The 19,772-nt window shown below is 43.7% G+C and overlaps 1 protein-coding gene across 4 annotated transcripts; it reads left to right on the forward strand.

Annotated features, from left to right (window-relative positions):
- Positions 1-526: 526 nt before the first annotated feature.
- LOC127232837 (Fc receptor-like protein 1) lies at positions 527-14,423 on the forward strand. Of its 4 annotated transcripts, XM_051199143.1 has the most exons (11): positions 527-647; positions 4,048-4,068; positions 6,296-6,580; positions 7,362-7,649; positions 7,823-8,101; positions 8,405-8,542; positions 9,538-9,562; positions 11,903-11,985; positions 12,199-12,270; positions 12,825-12,856; positions 13,873-14,423. In XM_051199143.1, the coding sequence occupies exons 1-11, from the start codon at positions 617-619 to the stop codon at positions 13,942-13,944; spliced, it is 1,326 nt and encodes a 441-aa protein (XP_051055100.1). In that variant the 5' UTR covers positions 527-616; the 3' UTR covers positions 13,945-14,423. The 4 variants fall into 4 exon arrangements, with proteins under 4 accessions (XP_051055100.1, XP_051055097.1, XP_051055098.1 ...); XM_051199140.1 differs by having other exon boundaries at positions 528-647; positions 4,048-6,580; XM_051199141.1 differs by lacking the exon at positions 527-647 and having other exon boundaries at positions 4,050-6,580; positions 13,873-13,946; positions 14,071-14,423.
- The last annotated feature ends 5,349 nt before the right edge of the window (positions 14,424-19,772 follow it).

Consider the following 19,772-nt stretch of genomic DNA (forward strand, 5'->3'; position numbering starts at 1 on the left):
CTTTTTAAAAGCGCTTCATGTTCGTTTGTTGGGACATTGGAAATGTAAAACTGGGAGTGATATCTATGCAAATAGCTGGTATATCAGCATATGCAACAACTACAAACAGTGACCATAACCTGGGAATAACCAGTCACTGAATCAGACACCGTTGAGGGTGAGACTCAGGTGAAGCTCTGAGGAAAGAAGGGTGTATCTGACCAGACACTTAAGTAGACATCCTTAACCAAAGATGACGATGTGCTGTGGGACTAAAGCTCAGTGAGACTCAAAGCCAGAACCATCTCCTGGAAATCCCCCACATATGTGAGTTCTTAAAGAAAAGAAAGCCCTCATCTCCCAATGCACAAAATTCTCCAGATCATGAAGCTGAACGGAACCATACGAAGGAGCACCTTCATCTTTTCAGCTTCTTGGAGGAGGAACCGAGATTGACCACTGAAGAACTTTACTCTCTACTTTTATTTCTGTAAGCTCGTGCTGAGGTTACCTTCCGATCCTGACTTCCTCAAACCACAAAGTCACCTGTTGACTCCCATGTGAGTAGCTTGGTTTTGCTTTCTGCTTTTCTTTTGTTGAGAGGCATCTTCAAGTTATCGTCCCCAGCCTGGCCCTCATGCTACCTTGGCTCCTGCTGTTTATCTGTGGTGAGTTGGACAACTGATTTTGAGTCTGGGATTGGGGATCGCAGTTCGTGAAAGGGTGTCAAGAATTAAGGGACTAGGTTTCTTCGGCCTGGGGATGCTCCTGTTTTCATAGCCTCTATCTCTGTCTCGCTCTCACACACACAGATAGACGAGTTGAGCATGCACATGCGTACACACACACACACACACACACACACACACACACACCAAATTCATCTCTCAGTTCTTTTTCTTCTACCTCCTTTTATTCAGTGTCAAACTTTAGTATTTCTCCTCACCCCTCCTCATTCCACTGTACTTACAGTTAACTTTCTCTGTGGTCAGCAAGCTTGTTTTCCCATCGTTGATAGGCCTACTCCCTACAGGACTCAGATGCTGCAGCTCAAAACCACACCTTAGGGAGCTCTTGCGTCTCTTACCCTACTGCACAGACAGCTGACACAACCCCATGTGCTTTAACTGTGTCCAGACAGGTGAGCGATATGGTAAACAAAGGTTTGTCTGACTACTTACTACAGGTGATCTTCAGATCTGCTGGAGCACCTCATATACACATCTATAGCCCTGTTTTTCCACTCATTATTCCATAGCTTCTCATTTCTTCTCTAACATGATCCTTTTTGGTCCCGTTTTATAATTTTGATTAATACTTTATTCAAAAAGTAAAAACAGCTGGAAGAAAGGTCTCCATACTTCTACTACCATGCCTACCAGCTACCTATGTTGACTCAAAGATGGGAGTCTCTGCTTACACAAGATCCTCCTCCTGCCTTAAATCCCCCCCCCCCACTCCAACTTATTCCCGTCAATGCACAGGCTTGCTTGGAAATCATTTTTTCCATTCACACACCATTTCCTTCCCCCTTCCCTCTGCTCTCAATGACTGTCTCACTTTGATTTGCTTCCCTGATTCCTTGCCTTTTAAGACTTCACTTTTAGTGAGACTGGCCTTTCTGAAGCTCCTGAGACTCTTTTTCCCAGGCGTGTAGTTACATTGCCTGAAGTACAGACAAAACAGAGAACACCTCTATCTCTTCAAAGGCGCCTTCACACTCTCAGTCTTATCCCATGAGCTCCTCTCTCGTTCTTGACCCAGGTGACTGTTCAGTTATTCCAGGCCTCTTTTTGTGAACTCGCTTTAATCAACCTTTTTTCCCCAACACTCCTTGGAAATTGTTCTTGCTAACATCATCCACCACCTCCACATTGCCTCAGCCAGGGGTCATTTCCATGTCCCACTTCCTCAGCCTCTCAGAGGCAGATACGGTGGATCACTGCTTCTGCGGGACACTTTCAACTTGCTATGTTCGTCTGTTTTCTTTCTGCTTCACACCTGCTGCTCTTAGCCTCTGCTGAACTGAATCTGTCCTCATCATGTTGACAGCTTTGAAGTGGAGACCTAGACTTCATCTATCTTTTTCTCCGTATTTACACAGCTTTGTCACTTAATGTGCCATGTTGTCTAAGCTTAAACTCATCTCATCAGCTTTAACTTATTCTAAAATAGTAGCCAATGGCTACTCAGGTATCTACCAGGCATCTTAAAAAGCTTGATTTCTACATCTGTCACCACTATGCTAAATTTACCCATTTTTTTCCCCATAACTTTTCTGTTTCAATAAATGTCATCACCATTTTTCTGGTCCCTCTGGTCAAAACTTTAGAAATAGTACTTAATCTCTTTCACCCTATCTCCATCTCCTTCTCTCCCCTCTCCCTCCCTGCCTTTCTCTATCCCTCTCTTCCTCTCTCCATCTACACCTTCTCTCCTGCTTCTCTCTCTCCCTTCCCCCCTCTTTCCCTCTCTCCCCCCTCTTCTCCCTCCTCTCCTCTCCTCTCTCTCAGTCCCTCTCTCTCTCTTGGTTGCTACTCTGTGTCCGGACTGTCTGAAGCTTCAAAACAACGTATCTTTCTGCTTTACTTTTCATTTGAGCACTACTTTCTGGAATAATGTTCTGTTTTATGAAAAACTTTAAAATTAAAATGTAATTACATCACTTCCCTTTCCTTGTCCTCCCTCTAGCCCTCACACATTAATAACCTTTTTTGATTATTATTGTTCCATATATGTACATAAATACATAACTACAATCTGTTGAGTCAAGTGTAGCTTGTGTGTATACAATTCCAGGGCCGATCACTTCCAGGGCCTCAGCCCTGGAAGAGGCTATTCCTGCACACACTCAGCAATCACTATTTGCCTGTATTTCTTTGTCTGGGGTTGGGGACCCGTGACATTTTCCCTTTCTGCATTAGCATGTGTACTGATACTGTCATTGTTCTGCTCTTCTTTAGGCAGCCATATTGCTGAGATGCCATGGTCTCTGTTATTCCTTGGATACACAATTTCACAGCAAAGTATCTGGAACTCTGCTCTTACAATCTTTTTGCCTCCTCTCCTGCAAGCTCTCTAAGCGTTTGGTGCCAGAGTTGTCTTCCACTTTAGTGTAGATTCCTTGGCAGTCAAGTATTCAAACATATTTCTTTATGAACTAATGCAAACATGATTGTTCCGTTTGCTCCCTCTGATTGCTTGCTACTATATGCGGAAGTAATTATTCAAATAAGCATTTAACCAAGTATGCATTTTAAACCCAGTGTAATAAAAATAATGCATAATTATAAGACAATCTTGATTAGTTCTTAAAGAAATTTTAGGCAGTACTCCCAGCACTCTGTGCACACTCACTTGTCTCTATAAATCACCATCTCAATCTCACAGAAAAGGAATATTAATCTCACACTTCCCAGAACCTCCTGTCTTGTAAGAGGAAGAGAGAATATCTGTATCTCTAAGACCTAGTGACAAAACCTGCACTTTCCCCAGAATGTCTTATTCTTAACAATAATACCATCAAAAGGAGAGAATATTTGAAGAACTCCAATTCCTCTTTCTCTGAACCTCTGATGGAAAGTTGGTAGCTTCTGGGGCCCCATGCCTTGAGATGGACATCCTTTATTCCTTTATTCCTCTTATTTGACTTTTGTTACACCTGGCAGTGGGCCCAGAGATGAAACGTAAGCTTTTTAAGAGGAGGAGGGAATAGAGATAAGGGCAGAGGAACAAAGGGACAGGCAGTTAAGAGTGAGACTATCTTCCCACCATCACAGAGACAAGACAGAAAGGACCGTGTGTGTGTGTGTGTGTGTGTGTGTGTGTGTGTGTGTGTGTGTGTGTGTGTGTGTTTTCTGGATGATATAGAATATGGGGAGAGAAATAAGGAACAAAGAAAGGAATTAGGGGCAGAAGAGGTGGGGAAGATGGCAGAAGAAGGGGAAGAAGGTGGAGCTGTGGGGAGGCACACGGAAGGAGAGGGTCTGTAGGGATTGCCCTTTGGAGAAATTTGGCTGTATCTGTGAACTTGCTGCTCCGGTTCAGCCCGCATGGTTTCCTTTCCAGCTCCACTCTGTGAACCTGCTGGTGAGTTATGCTTCCCAGTCTTCCTCGAAGTCTAGAGAGTACCTTGTCCCCTCAATCAGCACACAAGGCCTGTGGATGACTGAAGAGCCATGCCTCTGCAAGACACAAACTTCAGAGACTTCTGGGAGCAGGCTGTGACCTGTGTCTGTCCAGCCGGGTGAGCTGGTCTGGAGCCACCTCTGGGCTCCAGCAGTGGCAGAAAGCATCAGAGATTTACTTAGAAGGAGTTTGTTCTTCAGAGGCCCCAGGTCCCCTCTGTGCTCTTTAGCTGGGGGATGCACCACCAGTGGCTGAAAAGATGAAGTCACAGAGTCACAGCACAGCACTATCATTAGTCCCCAGTCAAGGCAGACTCCAGCAACACTGCTGCCTCCTGCCATTTGTAGCTCCACTCTAGTTGTAGCTGCTCTCTCTCTCTCTCTCTCTCTCTCTCTCCCTGCCTGCCCGCCTCCCTCTTTCCCTCCCTCCCCCTCTCTTTCTCTGTGTGTGTCTGTCAGTCAGTTGTCTGTCTCTGGCATATGCAAATTTAATTGACTTTCTTACCAGAAGAAATTTTCTCTGTGAAGTTTATGCAAATCTACCAGGTCTAAACTGATCTCCTGCACACAAACTATGAGCCACAAGGTTAAAAAAAAAAAAAAAAAGATTGCCTGGTGCACCCAGCAATGTGGTATCATAGGTTCCCCATCTGGTCTTCCGGGTCCCTGGCTGGTATCCAAATTTAACTCATGTGTGCTAATACTACATGTGCTGTGTGCTTGGTTTCCCCTTTTCCTGTAAGCCCAGGTACTCAGTCACAGCCTACAGGGAAATACAAATCCACATCAATGACAAGGAAATAGTTGGTTTACATGTTTTTAAGAAAACCTCTGATGCTTGAGAATTATCTGAAACAAGCCTTGAATTATAAAGCAAAACCCCAAACTCTTGCAATGAGGTCTGTCTGGTTCCTTGCTCCTTGTTTTGCTGATCCTGGCAGGAGAGAGGCCTGTAGGTGCCTTACACCTTTCTTTCTCAACCTGGTTTCAAATGCTGGGAAGTTTATCTGAGGACTGTAGATGGCCACAAAGAGAAGATGCAGGGTTATTCCATACTTGGAGCAAATGCTAACTGTGGGTGTAACTGATATCTAAAAGGATGCTTCAAAAAGCCTTCATGTAAGAAGGGTTTGAGGTCATGAACTAGGTATCACCAGGGACCCACAGGGCTTGGTATTTTTCATCTGGTGAAAAGAGAAATAGTTTCTCTTAGGAAAACTTATGAATGTCTCCTAAATTGAGAGGCTCTAAGGGTTAATTAAGCGAATGCCCATGGAGACTGTGGCATTTCATGGGCTGATGGGAAGATGAAGGGAGAGCGCAGCTTCAATCATCTTTACATATTCAGAAATGAGTTCCTAAAACTCCAAAGTACCTATCCCTAAGACTTATGGCAGGGATTAAATTTTTATTTCATCTCATGGATTCTGCAGAGGTTTTTATAGGAGTTCTGAACCCAGGGATCTCGGTTGTGTGGATGATGGGCTCAGGGAATTTCCAAGCAAGTGTCCTCCCTTTTCCCCATCAGGAACTGTAACATGCAGTCAGGGAGAGTCAACAGAGAACTGCACCCCCTTCTTGTTGCCATGGTGTTGCTTCCATAACAACAGATTCCCCTGTTGTGTGTGTCTTTGAAAGTAATGTCTGAGATGTCAGGAAAAGGGAAACCTTTTTTCCTTATCAATATGATGTATAACTAAGGTAAAAAAGTGAGCTCAGTTTTAGCCCAATGGTAGAACACTTGCCCACACACATAACACTCTACTGCCTTGATTTCGGTACTATCAAAAGGAGGAGGAGGGGAAGAAAATGTTGTTCTTGAACAACAACAAAAGCAGGAGGAAGAGAGGAAGGAAAGAAAGAAGGGAGGGAGGAAAAAGAGAGAGAGACAGAGAGTTTACTAGACCACCAAGCTTCATCAATATACTTCAATATACTTGCTCTGAATTATGCCAGAAACTTAAAAAAAAAAAAAGAATAATGAGATCTAAGCCACAAGTAAAGATTGCCTTCTAGGAGCTGGTGCCATTGAACAGGGTTAGGGTATACAGAAGGAGCAGGATGGTTCACACCCAAGAGAAACGCATGGCTATGAGGTGGTGGGAGATGTATGTTCTTGAGGCTGAGAACAGAAAAGATGCCTAATCAGGAACACTGCCCTGGAGTTTGTGTTCATGTCTTTTCTCTAGAGCTATTTCTACACCCTGTGCTACAAGTCAGTCCTTCCCATCCCCCAGAGGGTCACTCTGTGACCCTGACCTGCAAGACCCTGGTCCTCACACAGAGCCCACGTATCCAGCTCCAGTTCTGCTTCCTCAAGGATGGCAAGGTCCTTGGGTCAAGCTGCAGCCCCTCCCCAAAGCTTCAGATCCGCCCCATGTGGAAGAAAGACCCAGAATCTTACTGGTGCTCGGCAGCAGCGACAACTCACAATATCAAAAAGTGGAGCCAGGCAGCCCAGATACATGTGCAGCGTGAGTATCTGTGCTTGCTCTTCTAGAGTCAGAGGCTGGGTAGAAAAGATGTCTCCCACGCTCCTTCCTGAGAAGGCAGACACTGGGAGGAGCTGCCAACTGCCCTGGTGAGGCAGCAAGAAAAGGCTTCGTGGGGGAAGTGTGTGGAGTGGGCTATTGGACAAGAGCTTATGGGAGACTCTACAACAGAAAAATGATGTTTTAGTATATCCTCTACCATGTGATTCCATGTCAGGGTCATCAAAAGCAAATGTCTAGTACCTACAAAGGGGTAAACAGCCTCAAACATTCAACATGAGTAAGCCAAAATCAACCCCAACCTGTAAAAACTTGGAACAGCTCACACACAGCAAATCTTATTCTAGTACCTTGTGCATGCAGTGTAACTGACCTCTGGTACTGCCGAAGGCGACCATAGTCACACATTCACAAATGGAAATTAGATGTAAGAGAAATTAAGTCATTTGATCAAACACACTCTTAATAGCCTGGCAGTTTGATTTATAACTTGAACTTGAAATCACTATAACGTAGTAGAAATTGTGTTATCCTAGGGTGGGAGATGACATCACATTCTCTACAGTAGTGGTCGAGTGCTTTTCCTACCCTGTGACTATCAGCCAAATCTAAGATGATTCCAAGTCAGCAGTACACCAGCCTCAGTGAAAGCTATTAAAATCACAGACTTTGCCAGCAGCCTTTGCTCTCAGGGTCACCACACATACTCCTCTCTGAAATTCTTCCTGCTCAGGGTCCTCTCCATTATCTTGTGTTCCCACAGGAATCCCTGTCTCTGATGTGAACTTAGAGACATGGCCCCCAGGGGGATGGGTGATGGAAGGAAACAAACTGGTCCTCATTTGCTCTGTTGCTAATGCCACTGGAAACATAACATACTTCTGGTACAGAGGGATCCTGGGTTCAAACCTGGAAACAAAGACACAGCATTCACTGACGGCAGAGTTTGAGATCATCAAAATGAAGGAAAGTGATGCTGAACAATACTACTGTGCAGCTGACAATGGCTATGGCCCTGTTCTCAGCGATCTGATGACTATCACTGTCAGAGGTAAATGACACACACGGCTCTTGTGTCTCAGCTAGCAATTGCACACTAAGCTGCATACTCCCCTGTGTTGCCATTGGTGACTTCAGTGGGGTTGAGTCTCGAGAGAATAGGCAGGAATGATGGGTCTGTTGCCTCATGAAGGCACCTTTCTCTAATTGTTCACTGTTGATCAGTTCCAGTGTCTCGCCCTGTCCTTACCTTTGGGGACTCTGGGACCCAGGCTGTGCTTGGGGACCTGCTGGAGCTTCACTGTGAGGCCCTGAGAGGCTCTCCCCCAATCTTCTACCAGTTTTACCATGAGAATGTCACTCTGGGGAACAGCTCAGCCCCCTCTGGAGGAGGAGCATCCTTCATTTTGTCCCTGACTGCAGAACATTCTGGAAACTACTCCTGTGGAGCCAGCAATGGCCAGGGTGTTCAGCGCAGCGAGGTGGTGACTCTCAACCTAACAGGTATTGGTCATACTCTAACTCTCAAGGTCAGTGTCTCTTTCTCAGCATCCTAGGAGAGCATCAGCATTTCCAGTCGTGTGTGTCAAAGGCAGGGTTTCTGTAAGTGATACTGTCATGGGTGATGTACATGAGAGGTGTGGAGAACGGAGTTTGAATGCCTATCTTCTTCCATCAGTGTGAGAAGTGAGGTTCTCTAGATAAACAAGATACCCTTCCCCATCAGGAGCAGCTTTGGAACACAATCCACACACAAGATGTCTGTTTTCCAAACTGAACCCCTTCCTTACCGGAGTTCATGCGCAGGTCTGTTCTCAGTGCCCACAGAGTATGGAAGCAGGCGTCTCACCCCAGGAGTCACTGAGTGGCTGCTTGGCTGTCTTGGCTGTCTTGGCCCCATCGCCTTGGCCCTAATATTTTGCTACTGGATCAAGAGAAAAATAGGTTAGTAACTTAATAAATTCATACTTTGCTACTATCACCTTTTTTTCCCTGAAACAGATTGCATTTGTGGAATGCATCCTGCAGAGTAAGTGCATGCCCTCGCTGCCTTGCCTGTGAGCCTTCTCATAAACTTTCAAAGCCTGCTAAAGCACTATTTTTAGCAAAGCTCTTTAGTTTCACCAGCTGATATCTTGTTCTTCTGTGATTTAATTTTTAGATAAAATGTAACTAGTTTTTAAACTAGAGAAGAGGAACACTTAACTACTCACTCTGGCTAACTCCAGTCCAGATGTCAGTGTAGCCATCTTACCCAGGGCATTGTCATATACTTTCCCTTCTAGGGGAAATACAATTCACATCCCTCTGGGTTCTGATCATTCCTGGACCTTTCTCACCTTGTAGATGAAACAATTTTTTTCTCCTGAAAGTCTCACCTGGTAACATAGCCAACAATTGCTCTCCATTTTGGATTTTAAGTTATTTACCTCCTTCTGAGTTTATCACAACCCATAGTTTCACAGGTGTTTATGTTTCTCCTGGGGCTCCTAAGACTCCATTGAGCATGGTCATTGAAGATGGTCAACAGAGGATGGTGTGAGGCAATTCAAATCTCATTTGAACTCCAAGGTTTTCCAACATCTTTGAACACCTCCTCCAAGCTATAACTTGGCCATGGCAATGCCTGGCTCTGGGTCTCTGGGCAGGATAAGATTCAACAGGATGGTTGCAAAATCCAAAGCAAAGGATGTAGCAGACAGAAAATCCCAAATCCTGTTTCTGGTAATTACTGGCTTTGGGAAGTTGTTGACTTCCAACTTTGGGAAGTTGACTTAGTGCTTCTGGACCTGAATTGCCTTAGTTGTGACATCAAGACTATAATTGTCTACCAGAAGTCTGCTGGGGACATAGTGCCATCCCAACTGAGCACCACCACTGCAGAAGGGCAGTGAAAGTAGGGCTCCACTGATGCATGCTCTCATCCTTCTGCCTTGCAGGAAGACAATCGGATGATCCACTCAGGTGAGGGCCCACTTTCTCTATGTGCTGATGATGCTGAAAACTTACTTTTAAAAAGTTATTTATTTCATTTTTACTATAGTATAATTACATCACTTTCCCCCTTCCCTTTCCTCCTTCCAAATACTCTCATATACCCTTCCCTACTCTTTTTCAAATTCTTGGCATCATTTTTCTTTTGATTGTTGTTATATAGATATATGAATATATACATATATATGTATGTATAGATAGATAGATATAGATATAGATGTATTTCTAAACCTAAATACAACCTGCTTAGTCTGTGTATTGCCTGTATGCTTGTTTCCAGGGCCAAGCATTTGGTACTGGATGACCAACTGCTATGCTGCTCCCAAGGGAAGAGCATCCCTTTGTTGCCTGTGGTCCCTCATGTATAGTCTTTCCCTGACCACTTCAGCACGTCTGTTTTTGTCATCTTTGTTTAGACAGTCATGTTGGTGGGACTTTATGGGTGCAGCTTCTGACATTACTGGGGGACACACTCTCACAAGAAACTTTCTGACCCTCTGACTCTTCCATTCTTTCCACCCCTTCTTCTAAAATGTTCCCCAAGCCTTTGGTGAGAGAGTTTTTTGTAGATGAATCCACTGGGAATAGACTTCCCAACACTGCATGTTGATTGGTTGTGGACTCGGTCTGTTGCAGAGAGAAGGTTCTTTGTTGCTGGATGAATTCACCTGCGGGTATAAAGGCAAATATGTAAAATGTAGTTAGGAATTATGCTGGCTTAGTAAAGTAGTGGTTGTATGTTCTCCTCTAAGGTTGACGACTTCACTAGCCCTGAGTACTGCTAGCCACTACTGGACCCGTAGGGTTATCATGACACACTGATTCTTGTGGTTCGTAGGTGTCATCCCTGGATAAGACAGTTGGTTGGTCATTTCCCTCCTCAAGAAACTTGCATGGCCCCTGCTGGTGCCGTAAAAACTCACTTCTAAAACAATGGTGTCCTCTCTCCTGAGCTGCTTCCCTGTTTGGCTGCACCTACAACTCCCTCCCAAGTTCCTCCATGGTCAACGCTAATTACTTTAAATTATTTTTCCATTTTCTCTATTGCTTCCTTCTAATGTCTCTGCAGTTACAGTCTCTTAATTTCTTTTGGTCTCTGGCTTATTCATGCAGTCATCTTACTTCCAGCAGAGAGGTTTGAATAAAGGGAAAGATCCTGAGACTCTAAAAGTACTTTAGGGCAAGTAAAATATATATGCTACACAAGCCTCTGAAATGCAAGACAGAGAGTAAGAGATGCACTGGAAATGTTGTTGGCGAGGTTCGTTAGAAGCTTAGAGGAGAAACCATTTCTAAAATGCTTGCGGGTTCCAAACTGAGCTTGCGTATCCTCCACACCAATGATAAACACTCATTGCACATCCCCAGCGGTGTAGCATGCACATGACCATTTTCTCCTCTTCCGTCCTCACGTTGCTTACTCTGGCCAACTATCTATTTTTTCTAAGATGAACCACTATTTCTTTACTAAATCCCCTGCTCTGTTCCAAGGAATGAGCAGTTAGACTCCCTGAAGGACAGACAAACAAGGACAGGGACCATGACTTGATAATAAAAAGGATGAACTTCCAAGACACTGGCCTCTTCCCCATCCTCCTGACCTGGAGACAAAAGTCTGACATCTTCAAACAAAGGCCTTGCAGATTTGTCTCCTGACAATAGGTCCCTAATGATAGACCGGCTCAAGTTCAAGGTGTTATCAGGACACACTTACACAAGAGTTGTAGGCCAATCAGACATCCAGCCTTTCTTCACCTGAGTAACCCCAGATAAGGGGAAACATGATCCTTCAATAGCTTTAAAAAAAAAAAAGAACAGCCCTCAAGGAGAAGTTAGACCAGCTTCTTAAGTCCCCCTCTGCTTTGCTGAGGGCCTTTCTCATTGTACCTGCTAGATTTGTGTGCTTCCTCACCCCTAGTAAAAAGCCTTTCTTCAACCGTTGATTCTGTCTCCCGCCATCTGCAGTGTTCATAATTCCTCTGCTGTTACCTGTTGCACTCGAGGCCTTTCCTGCCTTTGAATTCTTTAACTGAAGAGAAAATGAACCTGATCAAGATCCCTAGATGATAACAGTTACATTTGTGGATGATATCATATTGAACCTGTGCCCCTGGGACACATGCTCCAGGGCATCGTCAAAGCCCCATCCTGCCCACCAATAAGGCTTCAGCTTATACCACATAGCTGTACCTTCCAGCTGTTAATTTCCCCATGAATTAGTGTCTTGTACAGGACCCTTTCCTTTGCATTTTACAGTCTCTCACAGTCACACCCAGAGCATCTGGGCTGGTATGTGTTTTGTGCTTGCAGGAGCCCTCCTAGGCCTGAGCTCCAAGAATCCACCTACCTTAACTCACCTGACCCAAGGCATCTACAGTCCGTGTATGAGAACGGTGAGGCTTCCCAATGACCTGAGTCAACATGGCACATGCTGGAAAGAGAGGCTGTGCAGGGTGTTGTCTGCTTGCCAAAGTCAATTACGCTGCAACCTAGTTCCTCCATAAATGGATGATTCAGCTGCCTTTGAGTTTGTGATGGGTGGGCGTTGAGTAAGTGAAAAAGCAGGAAGAAAGTGTTGCTTCAATATGGCTCCTTTCTTGTTTCAGTGAATGTTGTAAGAGGTGATGAAATTTACTCACTGGTGTACCATACCCAGCAGGACCTGGAACCGGCAGCGGGTGAGACAAGGGACGGGATGAATTTTTCTCTGACTTTTGTCTGTCCCAGAACCAAGAGTTCAGTCTGCTTGGCAATGTGACAGTGTTTGTCCTTAGAGCTGACTGTAGGTATCACTATAGTTACTTTGTTCTGGAAGCTGTGTCAAGTAGAGCCCACTGCTACTGTTAGGCTGGCCTAGTTAGTGCATGTTTCTCATGGCTGGGTTTTAATGGCAACCCAACGATGTCAGCTTCCGCCGAGTGGCCTACACAGCCCTCACAGCTATTCAACATGGCTGCTGCTCTCATCCCAGCCTTTACATGGTAGGCCCAGAAAAGGAGAGAGGTATCGAAGTGTCTCCAGTGCCAGAAGGACCTACATACCCACCCGCCCCAGGCTGCCCATTCTCCTGGGGACACTGAGATAAATATCCATGTGCTAGAAAGGAAGATGGGAAATGGTGCTGGAGCTCAGCCTGTGGAAAACAGGACAGAGAAGAAGTAAGCTTTACTAATGGGAGGTTGTAAAAGACCAAACATACGCAGACCCTCACAGCTTCCTCCTTCCTCTACAGCTCAGTACGTGATGACACACGGGACAAGTGAGGTAAGCAGGGTCTTGACTGTTCTCTGTGTGCTTTCTCTGTTCCCCTGAAGACTGTCTTAGTATCCTCCATCGTATTGCTACTTAGGAGGAGGAAAAAAATACCACAGTTCCTTATTTACCAGCACAGTAGAGATAAAAAGCATTTAGTTATAACAATAATCACCAAATAAGGGAGTTTTGGAGGCTTATGGGTATATTTCCTTGAGTAATGTGCTGATGAAGAGTTCAGTTATTTATACTTATTTTAAAAGTTCTATTTATTTGAAAATCTCTACTCTAAAAGACTGTTGAACTGTACAGCCATCAACTAGTGTTATATAGCTAGTAATATGAAGCGAACTAAATTAATACTGAAAAAAAAAAACATTGCCTTTAAAAGCTGGCCGTGTGAAACATGTACAAGGCCACCCTCACAATTGGCACAAACATGATTTGTATTATGAAAAATTTACAATTTATAACCCCTGGATAATTCATGATATCTGTGATGGGGGCTAGAGAGATGGCAACAGTTAAGAGCCTTGCTACTCTTATGGAGGACCAGAGTTCAATTCCCAGCACCCACATTGGGCAGCTCACAACCATCTCTCCAGCTCCAGGGAACCCAATTCCTTCTTATGTCCCCCATGGGCACCTACATTCATGTATACATAACCACACACAGACAACACATATACTTCTGAATTCCCACAAGTATCGCAGGTGCTTTGCAGTTTTGTCCTGCATAGGGTGGTCTCAGGGCAGAACTCAAGTCCTCAGAAAACCTGAGAGCATGCTCAGTTTTCTTCATTCCGGTGTCTCTGAACAAGGACTGCTCATAGTGTTGTTCGGCAGGAGCTCCTCTGGAAGCTTCAGGAGTGACAGGCTCCTTTGACAATCCTGGCAGAAGGCCACGGGCTTCCAAGGGGCTCCTTTTAAGACATTGTGGTTGCACATGACAAAATGCATCCAGGCTGACCAGGAAGAGCCCCAGGTGAAGACATGTTTTTCTGTCTTCTCTTCTTTGGTCCTTCCAGGCCTTCTCTGAAATCTACTCCAGTCCAAGGAAGATAGATACCACATACAAGGACTACGAAGATGCTATGTAAAAGTATGTGAACAGCACCTCTGAAGGGCTGTGGAAAAAGTCAAAGGCTTGATGCTGGGAAGGGCTAGCTTGCCGGTACACCTTCCCATATGCTGCCCTTCATGAGATGGTTCCTTCACTTACCCAGTGTGAAGTTGGTACAATAAGTCCTGAAGAAAGTACCCAGGAAAATCACCTCAGGCCCAGAAGCTGCAAGGATTTGCTGACAGCATCTGACTGTTGTTGCCTATTCCTGTTGGGGCATGACCAATTGCAGCCTAAATTTGTTTGCAAGAGGAAAATGGTGTCATGAAAGCAACTGAGGCTTGGAGCAGAGTGACTCAGAGTGCACAAAGCCAACTCCAGTGAACTTTGCAGGTCTGCTGTGTTGAGAGGGCTTTTCTTCCTCTGTACATATATCCTGTCTCCACCTAGAATACCTGACTCTGTGCTTTGAGTCGCTGTCATCAATTGAGAATTAAAGCACAGTTGCAAAAATTTTACTGTGACTCCATGATTATAATAGTCATTGAAAATTTCACCAAGTTCTAAGTTTTGAACTTGGTGCAGCATTTAGAATAACCTTTATCAATATATAAATGCAGCGTTTCTTCTTGAATTATCAAACTTCTTGAAACCATGGTCATTTGGCCTAAAGCCTGTCTTAATTTTAAATCAATCACGTATTCACATTTATATATTAAAACAATTTAGAAATAAAGTCTTTGCTATGAGATACCACCAATGATAACCACTGTAAAAACATAGCCTGTATTTCTCCAGGTAGTTTCTGTTTGTGCACAAACACTTACTCGTGCATATAAATACTAGATAATTAAAAGCATAGCTACTCAAGTAGCTGAAACATGTGCAGGACTGTATGTATATCTATCATACTACTTCAAAACTTGTGGAATGTTTTGTTCTATATTTATATCATTATAGATGCATTTTCCTTTTACATGGAGGTAAATCTATATAACCTAAAACTGATTTTTTTTATCATTTTAACTTTTTTTTTTTGAAACAAGACCTTGCTATGTAGATTAAATTTACCTTGATTTTGAGATTCTCCTGCTTCTGTCTCCTAAGTACTGGGTCTATGGGCATGTGCCACCACACTCTACTCACTTAACAGTTCAAAATGTGTGGTTCAGGGACAGCATCTACTCTCACATTTTAAAACCTTTCACCACTGGTGGGCATTAAAGTTGTTCCAAAATTTCATATGATAAATGTGATGTCCATTAAATGTCTTCACATTTACACCCTCCTGTGAAATTTCTTCCCAGTAAATCTATACAAATCTATACACCCCCAACAATATAAGAAGAAATCAATGTGTGGGGAAAAGATATAGTCAATTTATTTTTAAGTTATTTATTCCATTGATCATCTGTATAAAAATTCAAGTGTTAGTGGTCATTCTATTAGCTTACTATGTTTAATCTTTGCCTTTTTCATTTTTCTTCTGTTTTTCAGACATACAAAACTTGTCTTTTTAAATAAACTTTAAAAAAAAACAGTAAAAGTCTTGTAAGAGTAAATCAGAGGGACTGAGTGAGAATTTACCTCAGAGGTAGAGCATGTGTCAGCATCCCAGTGTGATCCCCAAGTCCACAAAACAAAAACAAGCCTGGCATTGGTGGCGCCCATCTTTAATCCCAGCACTCAGGAGGCAGAGGCAGGTGGGTCTCTGTGAGTTCAAGGCCAGCCTGGTCTACAGAGCTACTTCCAGCTACAGGCTCCAAAGCAATGCAGAGAAACTCTTTCTCCAAAAACCAAACAACAAAACAAAACAAAAACAAGCAAAAAACAGGGAACCAAAATGCTTGCACATCTCCCTTATTTATAGTAACACAGTATTTTTCAAGGTCACTATGTACAATATTACTTTTAAATGTTAGACATTTGAATGCAGGCTGAATTTTTTTAAAGGTTTTTATCTGCTAGTACGGATTTCAGTGAGGCAGGAAGAACCACACTTAATTTCTGCATCATATTGAAAAAAAAAGTATTCACTGGGAAGTGACCTTTAATCCCAGCACTCAGGAGGCAGAAGCAGAGTTCAAGTTCAGCCTGCTCTACTGAGCAAGTTCCAGGACAGCCAGGGCCCCACAGAGAAACCCTGTCTTTATTTACATTTATTACGTTTACTTGAGACATGTCCAGTCTCAAGTAATCACTCCAGGAGTCTCATGAGACTCAAGAAGTAAAAATTCCTAAGTCTCAGAAAGTTCCTGAAACCAACAAGATTCACAAACATCCTCCCCAAGATTATGGAAGCATAAACTGCTGGAGGATAAGACACTCAGACTGATAGAGCTGCCTAGAGGAAACATTCTGACATGTCAAACTGTCTGTAACTCAAAGAGCTCTAGGGTGGAAGATTTCATGAGTCATCGCCAATGCTTGGATGGGTTTTTCTGTGATGCAGCTGCCTTGGAGTCATCAATGCTTCTGTAAGTAGCCCCTCATTCATACTCGTGTAAGCAACCCAGTTATTGCTTCACCAAGATGAACTTTGATGGGATCACTTCTTTGGTTGGTTATTGGTGCCATATTTGGAAGTATGTTGCCCCAAGAAGTCACACAACAAACATCCATATAATGTCCATATGACACTGTCTCACAGTACACCATTCACCCCAGCTCATACATGAAGTTTGAGTTAGGGATTGATCACTCAAAGGCCATTCACAGCATTTGATCAGTTATGAGCCTTTGCATTTACTGCTTTGCACCGCAAAAAGAAGCTTTTCTGGCCTAGGCTAAGAGCTATGCTAGTCTATTGATATAAATATTAAATAGTTAGAAGGCAGTTTGATAATATGTACATTTAGCAAAACAAAGATAATTTCCCCACTCACCAGGGCTTGTGACTTCCCCAGTGCTGGAACCCAGATTCACAATAAACAGTGTGAGTTTCCTCCTGTGGAGCAGGTCTTAAAAGCCAGAATGTCTTTGGTTGTCCACATAATAGCCATGCAATTGTTGAACCAGTGGGCACATCTTGCCTAGGAGATTCTTATTGTAACATTCTGGGTGCAATGCTAGGTGAGACCATTGATGGCTTTTGCCTTGTAGCATCTTGCTTGACACCTTCAGGCACCGTGAAAGCTAGCCAGCAGGCAGGAAGCATCCAGTTCAGCTTCAGCTTGATGTATTTTGTCCTAAACCAAAGTGTGTGCTGTCTTCTGCAGTAGGGTCTTATCATCTAGTCCTGGTGGGAAACCAACAGCAATGACCCTAGCCTGTATTATACAAGGAGCTTCTGGGACCCCCTTAAACAATGACTCATAGGCGTAGGAGTCACAGAGTTCCTTGTGCTCACAGATTAACATTAGCACTCAGGGTTGTTCCTTCAAGGGAAGGAATGCACAATCTGTTACCCAGAAGGCTGGGAGTGATCTTTGTGCTTTCTGTGAGGCCAGAGCCCACACTGACCCCTCCCCCAGACTCTTAGTATAAGCGTTTTATATACATTTGTATTTAAGTTAGAAACAATCTTTTTTTACATATCAATCCCAGTTCCCTCTCCCTCCTACCTTCCCATGCCACCCCCATTGATCCTCATCCCATCCCCTATCTATTGCCCAGGGAGGGTGAGGCTTTCCATGGGGAAATCATCAAAGTCATTTGGGGCAGGGTCTAGGCCCTCCCCCGTGTATCTAGGCTGAGAGAGTGTCCCTCCATAGGGAATGGGCTCCCAAAGTCCATTCATACACGAGGGATAAATATTGGTTCTACTGCCAGAAGCTCCATAGACTGCCCAGGCCTCCTAACTGACACCCACATTCAGGGTGCCTGGTTCAGTCCTATATTGGTTCCCCAGCTGTCAGAATGGGGTCTGCGAGCTCCCACTTGCTCAGGTCAGCTGTTTCTGTGGGTTTCCCCAGCATGGTCTTGACCCCTTTGCTCATCACTCAAGGGGTGTTAAGCATGTTTTTGTTTTTTGTTTTTTGTTTCCAGTCAATTTATAGAACCTACCTTTATGGAAGGCATCACATGTACTGCACAAAGAGTTTCAATGTAATCGTGGATCCCTTAGTTACTCAAGAAGATTTTTGTTAATGATCACCGTGAAAGTTTTCACCAAATTACACTGTGCTTAATTATGCCTAAAAGAAACCACTTGGGGTCAGACTCCCGAAGTTTGGACCAACACAGACTACTTAGTCATGTTGATCCAAACTACCTTCTTGCCTCCTATGGATCATCACTCTGCTGGCCATAGAGTGAGAAAAGAATTCTGCAGGAAGGTGTCCCATACCTGGCACTTGGATTTTTATTCTCATAACCCATGGATTCCACCCATGTAGGGTAGCTCCATTCAAATGTTTGGGGTTTTTTTGGGGGGGTTGTTTTTTGTTTTGTTTTGTTGTGTTTTGTTTTTTGTCATTTAGTATCCAATTTAAAAATTATCTAGGATAATCCTTAACAATAATCTACAATCATTTGTCCTTATACCCACAGAGAAGTGTAGTCTTTATCTCTCTGATCCCTCTGTCTTAGTTAGGGTTTCTCTTGCTGTGAGGAGACACCATGACCATGGTGTCATACAAAGAAAATATTAAATTGTGGTGGCTCGCTTACAGTTCAAAAGCTCAGTCCATTATCATCATGGTAGGACATGACAGCTTGCAGTCAGATGTGGTGCTGGAAAGGTTACTGCTACGTGTTGGCTATGAAGGCAGCAGGAAGTAGACTAAAACAGTGGATGTGGCTTTAGCATATATGAGACCTCAAAGCCTACCTCCACAGTAGCATACTTCCTCCAACAAAGTCACACCTGCCAATAGTGCCACTCCCTTTGGGGTCCTTTTCTTTCAAAGCACCACACTCCACTCCCTGGCCCCCAAAGTCTTGTAGTCATATCATAATACAAAAATGCATTCAGTCCAACTTCAAAAGGCCCATGGTCTATAACAGTCTCAAACTTATTTAAAAGTCTAAAGTTCATAGTCTCTTCTGAGAATCATTCAATCTCTTCATTCTAATCCCCTATAAAATCAAAATCAAAGAGCAGACAGATCACATACTTCCAACATATAATACCATTCTAAAACATAGGGAAGGGAACATAGTGAGAAAATACTAGACCAAAGCAAGACCAAAAGCCAGCTGGGCAAACTCCAAACTCTACATCTCCATGTCTAATGTCAAATTGTTCTTCAGATCTCCAATTCCTTTCAGCTCCTGGACTGCAACACACTCCTTTCCCTAGGCCTGTTTCCATTCCCTGTTATCAGGTAACCCACAACTCAGGCATCTCTAGTATCTTGGGGTCTCTGATCCTGGCTTTGCCTTCATAGCTTCATGCAATGGCCTCTGTAGGCCTCCACTCAGAGACACCCCTGATACATGCCTGGCTTCACTGACTTTTCTTAGTCTTTGAGGGCAAATTCCATAGCCCCTTTCTTCTACCCTTGACTCCAGAACCATGTGGCCAAAGGTGCCAAGTTCTGCTGCTTAGTGGGGCTAAAGTATCACCCACTTGTTTAACTGCATCTTTACCAGCTTTCTGCTTTCCATAGTGAGACTAGGCTGACCTCAGACTCAGAGATCCACCAGCCTCTGCCTTCCTGCTGGGATTAAAGGCGTGTGCCATCACATCTAGCTCTGAGCTTTTCTTTAATTCCTTTTCACAAGTTGGAAACTTAGCTAGGAGAAATCTTGCCCTGAGGTCACCGCTTCCTTTATTTTGTTTCTTAGTTCGTTTATCTCTATTCCACTTCCTGGCACCCCTTTTCTCAATCAGTAAATTGTGTATTTTTATTTGCTCAGTTTGCTCCTTTTCATTATATAACATCATTGGGGTTACCACTAATAATCACTTGGCAGAGTCAA

Source organism: Phodopus roborovskii, unplaced genomic scaffold (genome assembly GCF_943737965.1).
Source record: "Phodopus roborovskii unplaced genomic scaffold, PHOROB, whole genome shotgun sequence".
Taxonomy (NCBI): Eukaryota; Metazoa; Chordata; class Mammalia; order Rodentia; family Cricetidae; genus Phodopus; species Phodopus roborovskii.

Coding starts and splice junctions, on each gene's coding strand:
- LOC127232837 (XM_051199140.1), top strand. CDS start 6,217: ATGTTCTTGAGGCTGAGAACAGAAAAGATGCCTAATCAGGAACACTGC. Junction 11,986..12,198: donor ACAGTCCGTGTATGAGAACG/GTGAGGCTTCCC, acceptor TTCTTGTTTCAG/TGAATGTTGTAAGAGGTGAT. Junction 12,857..13,872: donor TGACACACGGGACAAGTGAG/GTAAGCAGGGTC, acceptor TGGTCCTTCCAG/GCCTTCTCTGAAATCTACTC.